General features: G+C 41.7%; 1 protein-coding gene across 2 annotated transcripts in view; it reads left to right on the forward strand.

Annotated features, from left to right (window-relative positions):
• Positions 1 to 7,118: 7,118 nt before the first annotated feature.
• LOC146697346 (transducin-like enhancer protein 4) overlaps positions 7,119 to 14,296 on the forward strand; it is a 43,684-nt gene continuing 36,506 nt past the window's right edge. For both annotated transcript variants that reach the window (XM_085476038.1, XM_085476039.1), the window contains exons 1-4: positions 7,119 to 7,623; positions 7,954 to 8,051; positions 10,185 to 10,248; positions 10,421 to 10,465. In XM_085476038.1, the coding sequence (XP_085332164.1) occupies positions 7,579 to 7,623; positions 7,954 to 8,051; positions 10,185 to 10,248; positions 10,421 to 10,465 (252 nt within the window). In that variant the 5' untranslated portion in view covers positions 7,119 to 7,578. The remainder of the gene's footprint in view (positions 7,624 to 7,953; positions 8,052 to 10,184; positions 10,249 to 10,420; positions 10,466 to 14,296) is intronic.

Consider the following 14,296-nt stretch of genomic DNA (forward strand, 5'->3'; position numbering starts at 1 on the left):
ACAGGCCCCTGCACGGTATGTACCACCGGCAGATAGAGGAGGTGGCTGATATCCAGAAATCCTACCAGTGGCTGGACAAAGCTGGACTGAAAGACAGCACAGAGGCACTAATCATGGCAGCACAAGAACAAGCTCTGAGTACAAGATCCATAGAGGCTGGGGTCTATCACACCAGGCAAGACCCCAGGTGCAGGCTGTGTAAAGATGCCCCAGAGACAATCCAGCACATAACAGCAGGGTGCAAGATGCTAGCAGGCAAGGCATACATGGAACGCCATAACCAAGTGGCCGGCATAGTGTACAGGAACATCTGTGCCGAGTATAACCTAGAAGTCCCGAGGTCAAAATGGGAGATGCCCCCAAGGGTGGTGGAGAATGACCGAGCTAAGATCCTGTGGGACTTCCAGATACAGACGGACAAAATGGTGGTGGCTAACCAACCGGACATAGTGGTGGTAGACAAACAGAAGAAGACGGCCGTAGTGATCGATGTAGCGGTTCCGAATGACAGCAATATCAGGAAGAAGGAACACGAGAAGCTGGAGAAATACCAAGGGCTCAGAGAAGAGCTCGAGAGGATGTGGAGGGTGAAGGTAACGGTGGTCCCCGTGGTAATCGGAGCACTAGGTGCGGTGACTCCCAAGCTAGGCGAGTGGCTCCAGCAGATCCCGGGAATAACATCGGAGATCTCTGTCCAGAAGAGCGCAGTCCTGGGAACAGCTAAGATACTGCGCAGGACCCTCAAGCTCCCAGGCCTCTGGTAGAGGACCCGAGCTTGAAGGATAAACCGCCCGCAGGGGCGCGCTGGGTGTTTTTTTTTTTATATATATATATGTGTATATATATATATATATATATGTGTATATATATATATATGTATATATATATATATACACATATATATATATGTATATATATATATGTGTATATATGTGTGTATATACACCCACACACTTGTTTACAGTTACTATGCTGCATGTAAATACTAAATGGTTATCCACTCCTACAATGTCTGCCACAATCTACTGTTATGCACGTTTTGGGATGCTGTAGCTCTGATGAGCCCTGTGCATTGTCTGGACCCTCAGGATTTCTGTTTCAGATGTTCTCGATGTCACCACTTCCCAGTAATTAATTATTCTTCATCTACGTCTGCCTCTTTTTTTTTTTCCTGCTTTCACTGTCTTGGTCTGTTTGTCATCTGGTCGCTCCGTGCCATTTCAGTTTTTATCAGCACAAACACTTGCATCCATCCATTTGTAATCTAATAAAGAAATGGCAGCAATCTGTATGTTCCTTTCGGGGGACTGGATGACTTTGAGCACCAGATGCTGATGTTCCCCCAGAGTCGTTACCGAGATGGAGCCGATCTTTAACTGTCTCCAATAAAGACACGCACACACACATACAGACACACTCACACACACTGCCTCCAGTCACTCACTCAGCGTGGAGGCAGGATTAACCTGCTGGTAGCAGAGTAAATCCAGCTCCGCGTTGCCTCTGCCTTGTTCTCTCTCTGTCTGAGGAGGCCTGGTTATCCCTCCCTGTTCAAAGGGGCGGCCGCCGGGGATTAATGACGTGTTAAAGGGGCAACCATGGGGGATTTAGACACGGCTTGTTGTAAGGACAGGAGATTTGAGAACACGGACCAGTGGTTAGTGCTTATTGAAGTATGATTAGTTAGACTCTGGAACCCCAACATACACATACACCAATGAGAAGCGAGATACCATATTAACCTTCTATGGACCTAGAGGATGCCATTGTGGTGGCGAGACAATGTGCTTGTCTAATAGTAAATATACCTAGATAGCCCCGATGACCTGTGGGATAAGAGCAGGTTGTTGTTAGAGGCATGGCCACAATTAAAAGTCAGCCGTGAATGTATAAGATTAATTTTTTAGTTTTATGATTAGATAAAAAATTATTACCATGCTATTTATTACCAGGTGAAGAGCTTTTAATTCCCTTGTCATGAGCTTTATAAACATCTTCCCTTGTTGTCTGTCTGTGAAATCAATTCCTTGGATATTTGAAGTGTTTCAAACTTTAACTGGCACGTCATGATGTAAGCGACATTACCGCCTGCCTGGACTCACTTCTTCACCTCTCTTCTGCACTGTCTGTTGCTTTGGATGGTTGTAATGTTGACCCCTGGTATTTATTTAAATTCATCCACCTCTATCTCTGCTCTTTGGATCTTCAGGAGTAAACTTGCCGTCCTCTCATTCACATACATTCACACGCTGTCTTTCTTCTGCTGATTTTCATTCCTCTTCTCTCCATCAGATTCCTCCACCTGCCATTGCTCCCATCTTCCATCTGCTCCCTACTCTCACTACAGATCACAATGTCAGCTGCCAACATCATACTCCACAGACCCCTGCCTGACCTTTATCAGCCAATTTGTCCATCATCACAGCCAACAAGAAGTGGCTCAGAGCAGATCCCTGATGTAATCCCACCCCCATCTTGAATACATCTGTCACTTCTATCACACACATCACCACTGTCTGGCTGTCCTGATACATGTACTGCACCAGCCTCACATACTTTTCTGCTCTCTTGACATCCTCATGCAGTACCACAGTTCTTCTCTTGGCACTCTATCATGTGCGCGCTCTCGATCCACAGAGAGACAGAGCAACTCCTTCTGACCTTCTCTGTACTTCTCCATCAACACTCTCCAAGCAGACATCGTTTCTGTAGTGCTTTTTATCACCTCTCTTCTCAGCCTAACTTCAACAACTCTTTACCATATATTCATGTCATGGCTCATCAGCTTTATCCCTCTGTAGTTACTGATGAGTGATAAAGCTTGTTTTTGAAAATTGGTACCAGTACTCTTCCTCCTCAGACATCCTGTCACTCTCCAAGATTGCATTAAACAATCTGGTCAAAAACTCCTCTCTCCTAGACATCTCCATATCTCCACAGGTATGTCATCTTGACCAACTTCCTTTCTACTCTTTAGCCTCTTCACAACTGCCTTCACTTACTCCTTACAAATATTCTGCTCTTCCTGATTCATTTTCTATTTGCATATCCACAATGTTAACCAAACAAGTTAGGAATAAAAGTATAACTAAAAGCGAACAAATTCAGCTGACCATTGAACACACCCGGAGGCTTTGTGACAGCTATTTCAGTTTAAAAAACAAATAAAATTGCAAAAAAAAGTAACAAACAGGACATGAGAATAAAAAACAAAATACAAATATAATAGAAAGACATGAAGATAAATCAAAACTGGAACAGCTCCATACATCTTTGTTCTTCTTGGGGGAACATTTAGAGACCAAAATTACAAGTTCGTGCAAATCTAGAACTAATGAACAAACCAGATAAATAGTTAGGAGATAGTCCATTAGGCTTTTGTATATGAGCACTAAAATAAGCCCACATTTCCTTAGCACCAATGACGAGTATACATCGTTTTCTTCTCTGCTGAGCTAGAAAATATTTTGTGACTTTTACTTGTTAATTTCATTGATGCAACAAAACACTATTAGTCGTATATAACATTAAATCATTAGCTCGGGTATGAAAATCTGTGTTGTTTGTGTTTTAATTTGCAGTTGCACAAAACTTTGGTGTCCAGAGAAACACACTGAAGCAGCTATCATAATGAGCCCATGCTGGTGCTGCCATGTTATGTGGAGTTTACAGCAATCGATGTAGCCTGACTGATAATTAGTTTTTTAATGCGCTTGCTGAGGAGTCTCGCCTAAACGACACCTTCTGCACCATTTAAAGTTGATGTGGCACACATTATTAAACGTAAATAGCAGTAAAGTGAAAACCAATTTCTGTCCCTATGGGAAGATTTTCCTGTTTCTTTAAGTTAAATTAAAAGCATTCAATAAATTCTTACATTTGCCATTCTGTATCTTTCTTGTATCTTGTATTGAGCTTTGTTCTATTTGTGCCTGTTTAGTTTTCTCTGGCTTCCTCACACAGGCAACCACCTTAATTAGCGATTATTTGTCTACAATAACTTCATGGACAACCGTGTCAGGGTTATTGATGGATCAGCCCGAGGACGTATAAAATTAAAGATGCACCCTTTTTAAACGTTCCGTTTTTGTACCCTGATATAAAAGATTGGTTTCCTTAAGGTACAAACTACAAGCTTACAATGGCAGTACTTTAAAGGGTAAAGCTATGGTGATCAGCTGGTATATTCCCAAATGTAGTGGAAGATACTTTATTTTCTGAGTGTACACAAAGATCTCATCTAGTCTTTATATGCTGCATGGAAAGCTAAACAAGGATATGCTATCCTCGGCCAGTGGTCTGTGTTTGTAAGAGCACGATGTTGAAAAGTAATAGTGAGGGAGTATAATATTAAAGATAAGCAGAAGCAGTAGGCAGTGATGTGTGTGCATCTGCGTGTGTGCAACAGTGAGAAGGAGGGAGGGACATATGTACAGGTACTGATAGTTGGGATCAGTGCACTGAGCAAGATGTTAAGGTCGGGTTTCCTCGCCACCCACTCCCCACCACAGACCACGTCAAGCCTCCCCCTTAATCCCCCCTCCCTGTATAAGCCACTCTCCATACACACACAGACATCCAGCATCCAGCTTGCTACCCATCTACGCTCAAAATCCGTTCCTGTGCAATCTCCTGTGAATCAGCTGCCAAATGAAGTTCCTCTTTAGAAAAAAAAAAAAGAGAGAGCCTTGGCTGTCGAATCGTCTGAGGCATCGTGCCTGGCGGCATAGGCAGCCCTTGTGTTGAAGCCAATAATCCGGCGTCAGAGCTTCAGGTGCGCAGAGGGTCGTGATTGACAGGACTCGATATGAGGCCCTCGCCTCACTTGACATTTGGGTTTCATAAGGTCTGGAACAAAAGGCAGGGGCAAAATAATCAGAGAGGGGCACAGGCAAATAAATCTGTTTATTCCTCCTCACCCGCTCCCCTCCCTCACCTCTGCACCTCCTCTGCTCGTCCACATCATGGCTCAACCCTTGGAGGAGAAAAGAGGGAGGGCATGATATTACCTTTTCACAGCCTTGGTGGATTCACGCACCGCGACAGCAGGTCACTTTAGGCTCTGTGCTTACCTGAGATATTAGTTTGTATGTGTGGTAGATAGAGATGTGTATTTGAATGGCTGAGGCGATGTGTGTGTGTCTCTGTGCGCACAATCCCATGTATGTTTGAGGGAGGGGCAGAGACAACAGACAAGACAGAAGCAGACAGACTGACAAGGAAAGTGGATTGATGTGGTGTCACATTGTGGATAGTAATTCATACACCTGTTAGTATGTTTGAACAAATATTATTATTATTAATCATAGAAGTAACATTACAACATATACTACTGAAGCACTGAAATGTATTTTATTGTGTCGTGTGAAGCAGACACACAGATTATAACAAACGTGATCCTAAATAGCTTTAATGGGTAATGATAAATTCAGAGAAAGGGACATGAAATATAAAGTGTAATGCAGCACAAAATGATTAAGATTTCTGGACACAGTCAGTTAGTTGTGCTAAATGACCGAAGGCAGCAGTGAAGAGAGCTGCTGACCCAGCAACAGTGTGTTTCATCTACCCACACTGAACATCTTCTCACAGCCACAAATGCAGGCTGACAGACTATATGCACTTGTTCGCTCAAAATGAATGGTGTCAACTCTGTGTGTGTGTGTGTGTGTGTGTGTGTGTGTGTGTGTGTGTGTGTGTGCGTGCGTGCGTGCGTGCGTGCGTGCGTGCGTGTGTGTGTGTGTGTGTGTGAGAAAGAGAGTCTTAGTCATAATATTTCAATTTACTTAGCAAGAGGTGTTCCATTTGGGTTGTACTACGTAAAGGGCAGAGAAATTAGGCAAATGATTCAAGCTCTTTTAGGCGGCATTTATCTGAGCAGTGCACACGTATGGAATACATAAAATGCATTCACCCTGCTTGTACTTATAAAAAAAGGATAATGTCACATGTGTGCTGTATATTAGAGTGTATGCTGAAATATGAACAGCAGGATTAGCATTTAGGATTAGGAATTTGTCTGAGACATGAGATCACAAAAAAGAGACTGAGAAAACGAAAGAATGGTGGGAGCCTAAATGTGTATTAGCAGCATTTTCCAGCCATAATCAGAAGCCAAAGACAACTTAAGTACATAAAGTACTGACATCATAATTTCACTTCACCAGATTTCGTTTGCCTGCGGTATATTTTAGCTGGCAGTCACAGATGCTACTCACTTTTCAAGTTGAGATCTGAGGGATTTCTAAAATTTGTTAAATGTTTAAATGCAGAAGAAGTTAAAAACAGCCCGACCATAACCAACCAGATTGTTATTATGTCGTTAAAAACTTAATTTAAAAGAAAAAAACATAAAATTAGAAATTTGTGTAAATGTTTTTCCAACTAGACATGAATAAATAGAACTGGCTGAATCGCTAATTGACATCCAGCCTGATATTGATGCCACCTTTGTGGCTCTAACATAATCAGTTTTTTATTTGTCCACCCTCTGTATGATTTACATAATGTGAAGTGAGAGATGAGGGGGCTGCATGAGAATTTAATTGCAGGGTTATAGGTGCAATCTGCGGACATGATAGCAGACTGTTTAATAGGTGATTCAATTAGGAAACAGGAGAAAAACATGAGACCAAGGGGCCATATGTTCACTTCTGCCCCAAAGTCTCTGGAAAAAAAGAAAGAAAAAAAAGAACACATAAGTCAACAGATAGTTTTCAGATTAATCCCTGTGACATCCTTTTGTACCAGAGCAGCCCCCACGTGGGGGTCTGCATAAATCGCGTCTTGCTGGATGTGATTGGATAGTTTATAGATGATTGGCAGGGGGGTGCAACGGAGCGTGTATACTTTTCTGTCGCTATTGGCTGGCTTTAATGGCCGCTCCTCCCTCGGACCACACACCATTGGCTTTGGGGGTTTCGCGAAGGAGCTGGGAAGTTGTAGTTCTTTACAGCAGACGCACATCTGTAGGGCTTATTATCGACTAATATGAATTAAACTACACGTCCCGACGTCGTGCTACGGGTCCTTATAATTGTAGTGAATATGTAATTGAGCTCGTACGACTGGTTGCTTCTAAATTTGGCGTCGCGGAGGCAGGCTGCTGTAGTCGGAGAGGTGGTCGGTCGGCGGGTGCTGAATGAGGATGCAAACCTTTAACGGAGACTGTAGGAAATAAACCAATGAACGCGTGACAACGGGACGCTGTGGAGAAGCGTACTCGCAGACAAGTAGGGTCATGGTGTGCGAGATTTTAATGTTTTCTGTGAGAAATCTGAGAAGATAGAGGATTTGTTGTTAGTTCAGAAGGAGAGCGTTAAGCGCTTAGAATAAGGTGCTGAAGATTTTGGAAAAGACTGAGAAAATTTTTGCTTTTATTATTACGCTGAATGGACTTTTGAATTACTGTCTTGCTGTCTCTGGTCAGCCAAAGGTCCGAGGATGTCTCCACTCTTCGCGGAACCTGCATTTAGCCCGCAAACCAGCCACTGACTGACTTTTTACGCACGGAGAAAGCTCGGTTCTCACACACTTTGTTTTCGTGTTTTTCTGGATGAACATTGCAATACATTTTCAATGATTCGAGATCTGAGCAAGATGTACCCCCCGGCGCGGCATCCGGTAAGTACAGAACAGTAGCGGTAAGAGCAGTGTGTCAAAACAGCGCAGATTAACAGTCGCGCCTGATGCGTAATCAGTTTAGATCAAGTTTCCGTGCCACTGCGCGCTCTCACGGACAATTGCGCTCATTGTCAAACTGCCACAGCTGCATGTGTGTCTCTGAGTGTGCGTGAGTTAACGTGTAAGGAGACTGAGTGAAACCAAAAAGGCCATCCTTATCACAGAGGCCTATTGTCAGCTACAGTCCTGCCTGTGTGTGTGTCGTGACGCTGAACTTTGGTGGCTCAGTTCTTCCTTTCTTCCTTCGCACGCTGTTTGCTTTGGATTGAGGTCCCTCATCAGCCGGGACAGCCGTTCAAGTTCACTGTCACCGAGTCCTGCGACCGGATCAAGGAGGAGTTCCAGTTCCTGCAGGCGCAGTATCACAGGTAGGATTTCCGATACGAGCATGACATTTGGGCTGCACTGAAACATCAGCTCGTCAGCCAGAACGGCAGTAAACTTACGAACCGTTCTGCATTCCCCACAATAGAAGCGATTGCGAATTTGATCCCTGTTGTTCTGAGTGCGCATTAGAAGTAATTAGTGGGTTAATTAATCACTTTAATAGCTGGAATTAAAAAAAAAATTAAATGTTAAAAAATGTTTACATGTAAAATGCACAATTAATAATTAATACATACGTTTGGTTTTAGATTATTAAATGTTACCTATAATATTTTTTTTCTTCGTAATTACCTTTTGGTTCTTGCACTTTTGGTCAGTTGAAACCAGTTTTCCTAAGTCACCTTGGATATCAGGAGCTTATACTAGTGACCCCCCCCCCCATCCACACACAGAAAATGCTAACTAAAGAAATAATAAATCTAAAAGAATTAATTGATTGATTGACTGTGGATTGACTCACTGTAAAACGAAAAACCCGAGATAGTGTTAAAGAAATGGTCGAGTTCTGTGCTGCTGTGTACTAGTCATGTATGAGTCACGAAGTATGACCAAATTATTAGGGAAATGTGTGATGCAAGAACATGAAATACAAGACAGAAATGTATTTTTTTAATTTAAGTTTCTATTAAGAAATACAGTATGTTGAGTTTGACATTTATATTCAGGGATGTTATATTGCTATTCCTCTCAAATGCACCATATGCAGCTAAAACAGTGGTAGCCTCTATTTGTCCAAGGTCCATCTATTACTAGTGACTAACCACGGGTAAACCCCCATCAACCTTTGCATGCATGCACATCTCTCTCTCTCTCTCTCTCTCTCTCTCTCTCTCTCTCTGCAAGTGCAAGTGGTGTGAAATACTTTTTTACCTGACATGATGAAGTGTGAAATACATTGCTCAGGGCTGAACCACAGGCACAATACCAATGCATAATAATCACCCACTTCTGGCCACCTCATAATTATTACCCAATCACCTGGTGAGATGAACCAGTGGTCCAGTTTGTTGGCCAGTCCTGAGGCTGAACTGGCTGAATGGTGCGCTGCATGCTTAATGCTACAGCCGCACAGATCAAACTCTTTCGTTCCACTGAAATCCAAAACGAGGGTGGCGCTGATCAGATTTTATTTATTCATTTTTTAAAATAGCAGTGAGTCAGACATACTCTGGGAATACGCTACAATAAGAATTACTGTGGTCCCACATGTTTCATGTTTTTTAAGGATGAATTTATTAGTATTTATTATTACGGTAGTTCTTATTTAGAAGAAATGTAAACATGTTATGGACCTTACTAAAACAATGAATCTCTTTGAGAATATTCCCCAACCTTAGAGTACAAATAAAGAAGAGGACACCGTCATCATCAAACTTAAATAAAGTTGAGGTATTAAACATTTAAAGTCTGGCAATGCCCCAGATTTTCAGCTGATTTCAGCATTTATATTTAAGCAAATGTTGAAATTTCTCATTTCTTTTCATGTTTTACATTGCTGTGATTGACGTGTACACGCAAAGGTTTTGATGATGATATAAACCCGATGAGTTCCTTCTTAAAAGATGCACAAAAACTTCATGAGGAGCGACACACTGGCAGACACAAAAGAGTTAAGCTTTTCCGCAAAATGGATCCTAATGTTATGGTTGCTTTTTTTTGTTGATGTTGCAGTTTAGGCTTTTACTCGCACTATAAGAATATATGATGAGGTTTGTGTGGTTGTCCATCGATCCATTAATTACTGCACTACACCTGCTGAGTAAGTGCCTGTGTCTGCAGAGGAAATTGCTGCATTCCAAACAACTTATTTGTCTTTCTTTTGTAGCTCTCATATTTAGAAATGCAAATTTAAAGTGGCAGGATGCAGTGACTTGCCTGCGCAGTATAGTGCAAGTATCATCTCTGCTTTCAGTTTGCTAAAGTCTTGTTTCATTCTCGCTCATCCTCTTTTATCCACTCCCTACAAAATAAGTCAGTTAGAAGTCAGAAGTCAGAAAAGATTTTTGGTCTTTTGGTTTTACTTTTGATCATGTGTTTGCGTGTGGCATGGATGCAGCTTGCTGTGTGTTTGATGGTGACACGTGCTAACAAAACATTTTCTATCTGTCTCGCAGTCTGAAATTGGAATGTGAGAAACTGGCCAGTGAGAAAACTGAGATGCAGAGGCACTATGTCATGGTGAGACAGCTTACTTCATGTGTTGCCATTAGTATTTTATTAGTGTGTGTGTGTGTGTGTGTGTGTGTGTGTGTGTGTGTGTGTGTGTGTGTGTGTGTCTGTGTGTGTGTGTGAGAGAGAAAAAAGAGGAACAGAGAAGACATGTTTGATCGACCTTGCTTTTATCTTTCAGTACTACGAAATGTCATACGGGCTGAACATCGAGATGCACAAGCAGGTAAGAGATGTTTTTACTCAAATGATGAAAAGGAAAAAAAACCCCAACAAAACAAAACATCTGATGTAAACCACGCTGTACTGTGTGACAAAAGGAATGCAAATGGAAATGGGACTTTTATTCCAATTTGTAAGTGCTTTTAAATTCTAAATATCTCACTGGGCAAAGTCCAGGAAACTTGGAGGCACTTTAATTTATTCACGCCATTACATAGGACGGCTTTTAAGCAAGGGACTGACATATCTCAGTTTTCAAAATGTCCCAGCATGCTGGTAATATTCTGGAAGAATATTTTTGAGGTCTTTACCTTTTCTCTTTCACCATTTTCTTTGACAGCGAAGGGTCATGTGCTTCCATAATACAGATAACGCAGCTGATTTTCCGAAGTATAGTTATTGCTTTTTCTGGATGTCAAAGACTGCTATCAGTTTACAAAGTGCTCTGAAAAAGTGGCATTTCCAACATAAAACAAGTTACATTATCAATATGTTGATATTTACACACAAAATGATGTTATTCTTATTGCTTGGGATTTTCTAAAATAGGATTAGAATTCCCAACTTGAGAAATGAGTTACACATTAAAAAAAACTCCCTTCACGGCACACATTTAGCAACTTTCTGAATCATTGTAAAGAGTCATAGTGAAACGGGAGCAGCCCAGGATGAGGCCAGAACATCAGCCACCAACATTTAAGAATTTGATCCATTTGTCCCCTGTTCTATTTTCGAGCGGTCGGTTGCCTCGTGAGGTTGAATAGTCATGTCACATGCGAATAATAATTTCATCAGTTTAATTGAACAAGAAAATGGGCTGAAAAATGACTCAAGCGAACGAGGATTTGGCCTTTAACGAGCCTTTACATTATTGCTGCCTTTTTTAAACACGGAAGGTCATTAGCATAAATGTCTCTGTTAACCACACATCAGCTGCCAGGATAAATGAACCACAGCTAACCAGCTACACATTCATTTCCAGACAAATGGTGTGTGTAGTGTGTGTGGCTGTGTGTGCGTGCGTATGTGTGTGTGTGAGAGAGAATGGAAGTGATAAATTGTTGGCCTTTGTCTTTCTGTGTGTGTGTGTGTGTTTTCTGTATCTATACCATGTGTTTGCTTTGCTGTGTGTGTGTGTGCATGCGCGCGTGTGTGTGTATGTTTAACAGCCTGTACATACTGTACATGTTTACTCTGTGTGTGTGTGTGTGTGTGCACACGTGTGTGATTGTGTGTGTTGGTCTGTGTTTGTCTGTAGGCACACTTTCGTTGTTTATTTAGTTTTGTGTGCACTATTTGTGTATTTGTTCACATTGTGCGTGTGCTCCTACAATGTAGACATTTACTTGTGTGTGCTCTAGTGTTTGTTTCTGTCAGTACGCGTGTGTATTTCTGCGTGCAAATGTTGGACACACGTGCAGCTTTTTACTGCCACACTAATCAGACTCGTCTGATAAAATATGGGATCCCTACTATAAATTCCTGCTGGCTGCTGCTGTTTGTGTGTGCGTGTGCTGTGTTTATATGGGCAAGGCAGGCAAAATAAAAAGCGGTTAAATGTGGCCTGTAGCTCCGTGTGGTGCCCAATGATTTCTCTCAGAAGAGTGAATCCCTCATCTCTGCCAGCAGTGTGCGGTGCACGTTTTGTCCTTGTGTGAGGGAGAGACTTTTGGAAGCAAATGATTTTGAGTATTACACCAACATGCCCAGGCTTAAATATGTGTTTTCTATCCATGGCATTCAATATGATGATACAAAGTATGTGGCTTGTTGAGTGGATGCTGAGATTGAAGAGAGGGGGGCTGGTGGTGGTGATGCTGAGGGTCGGAAGGGGAGGGCGGAGGACATTAAGGCCTCCACCACCAAGCGAGTCGCTAATTTTGCTTGTTTAGCATTTTCGGAGGGTAATAGGCCCATTGATTTTTGACTCTGCTCTGTGTTTTATTTACACAGAAGGGCCCCGGTGCCCGGGGAGTGAAATGTACCAATGCTTGTTAAAGAGAAATTGACTCGCGGATGGAAGAGAGGATAGGCTGTGAGGCAAGGGGAAGGGGGGCGAGGGATAAGGAGGGAGGAGGGTACGAGGGATGTCGAGCATGGGACTGAGCTGACTGAGAGGACAGCTAATCAATTGCAAATTAACAAAGCTGAAAGAGAAATAAAGAAAGTGAAGGACGAGGAGAAAATGGGTAGGAGAAGGGATGAGAAAGTGGTAAAAGAAGGAAGTAATAAGACGTTTTGATACTGAAGACTGGCAGCGATTTCAATGAGGTCTGACAGCTCATTTTACTGGTGCAGACAGGGAGCCATTTATTTCGATTTGAGGATTTTGGTCACATAGTGTTCCAGTGGTACTTTGAATTTGGGATTTTAGAAATGCATTGAGAACAACATTAAGTTAGTAATATAAAACTACAGTAAAGCTACTCCCTTATTCACAAGGTGTTGCCACAGCAGGTTGTTCCACGTGTTTGATTTTGCAGATTTTCATGCCAGGTTGTGTCAGAAAGGACATCGAGCCTGGCTCAAACCAGGGATCTTTTGCCTTATTAGACAAATGTGTAAACCACTACAGGATGGCAGCACTGTAATACAAAGTGACAGTATTTGCAATTTAAATCAGTAAGTATTTATAAAGTGTAAAACTTTCATATACATAGTTAAAAAGATCATCTGTTCAATCCTCAATTTCACTATGTAACAGTATTTTTACAGTAAAATTCATATTTGATGGTGAAAAAGTGTAGTACCACAGTAACCACAGGAGCTGCACAAGATGCAAAGTTGGGTTTCAACCAGAAAAGCAGGAAGACCTGGTGTTGGTGAGGTTAACAGTTCACTTCAGGTTCATGTCATGACATTATCTGCTGCTAGTGTGAGGAGAGAGGAGAGGCAAATGATTTAGTCTGCCATGCTTAAGTAACATAAACACAAGTTAAATTAAACTCTTTTCTTTACCTTTTTAATCTTTACTAATGCTGTGGGGATGGTTTTTCAATTGTGAAAAATAATTAATGATAATAGTTGATTTATTACATGCATTAGCTAAAAACTTATTAAAAATACAACAGTCCCTAGTGCATGGGTCCCAGGGTGGGAGGGTGTCGAATTTAAGGCCTAGAAACAATAACTGTGTGGTAATAACAGCAGAGAGTTCACAATCCAAGTCAGCTCCAGAATAAGCCATTTTCACTTCCATTCCCTCTTTTATGTTGAGGAATGAACGATTGTTGTTCCATGTTTTTCAGTATATAGCTTGTTCAGGGCTTCCATTCTGTAAAAGTTGACCTGAATTTTTTTGTGTGAGTATTTTTATTATGTGTAGGTATGTCAATCTTATAACACCTACACAATTCATCTGAAACTAGGCTGCATGTAGACATTATTTTACGGCAACAGAGAAAGCCACGTAATTGGGGGGAACAAAAAGATTTATACATGTGGCAATGAGCCTTGTCAGTATTGGTCTGGTGAAAATTAATCAGGCTTTTGAATGTTTGGTTCTCTTCTCTATTGTAAGGCAGGGTCTTAGTTTGTGTGTATGAAAGAAACCTGTATCCCACCACCACTGCCATAATCTCTGAGAGAGAGAGAGGTTGCTCTACAAAATCATAAATGTCTCAAACGAATTGCACTTAAGAAATTAAGTTTTTTAGTTATGTTATCACACACGTGCTGCTGCTATTCGGGACATTCTGCAAAACAGGCATGCATTTAGTGAGCTGGACAAAATACAGTCAGGCAGAGACATGCACTGCTGTGAGTTTGTGCATATCCTGATTTCACGCAGTTCAGACTTGAAAGTAATATGTAAATGTTAATTGGCCAAACCCAG

The sequence above is a fragment of the Copadichromis virginalis genome, linkage group LG12, assembly GCF_057382275.1.
Source record: "Copadichromis virginalis isolate Kocher_CV1m ecotype Utaka linkage group LG12, C_Virginalis_male_GT1.1, whole genome shotgun sequence".
Lineage (NCBI taxonomy): Eukaryota > Metazoa > Chordata > Actinopteri > Cichliformes > Cichlidae > Copadichromis > Copadichromis virginalis.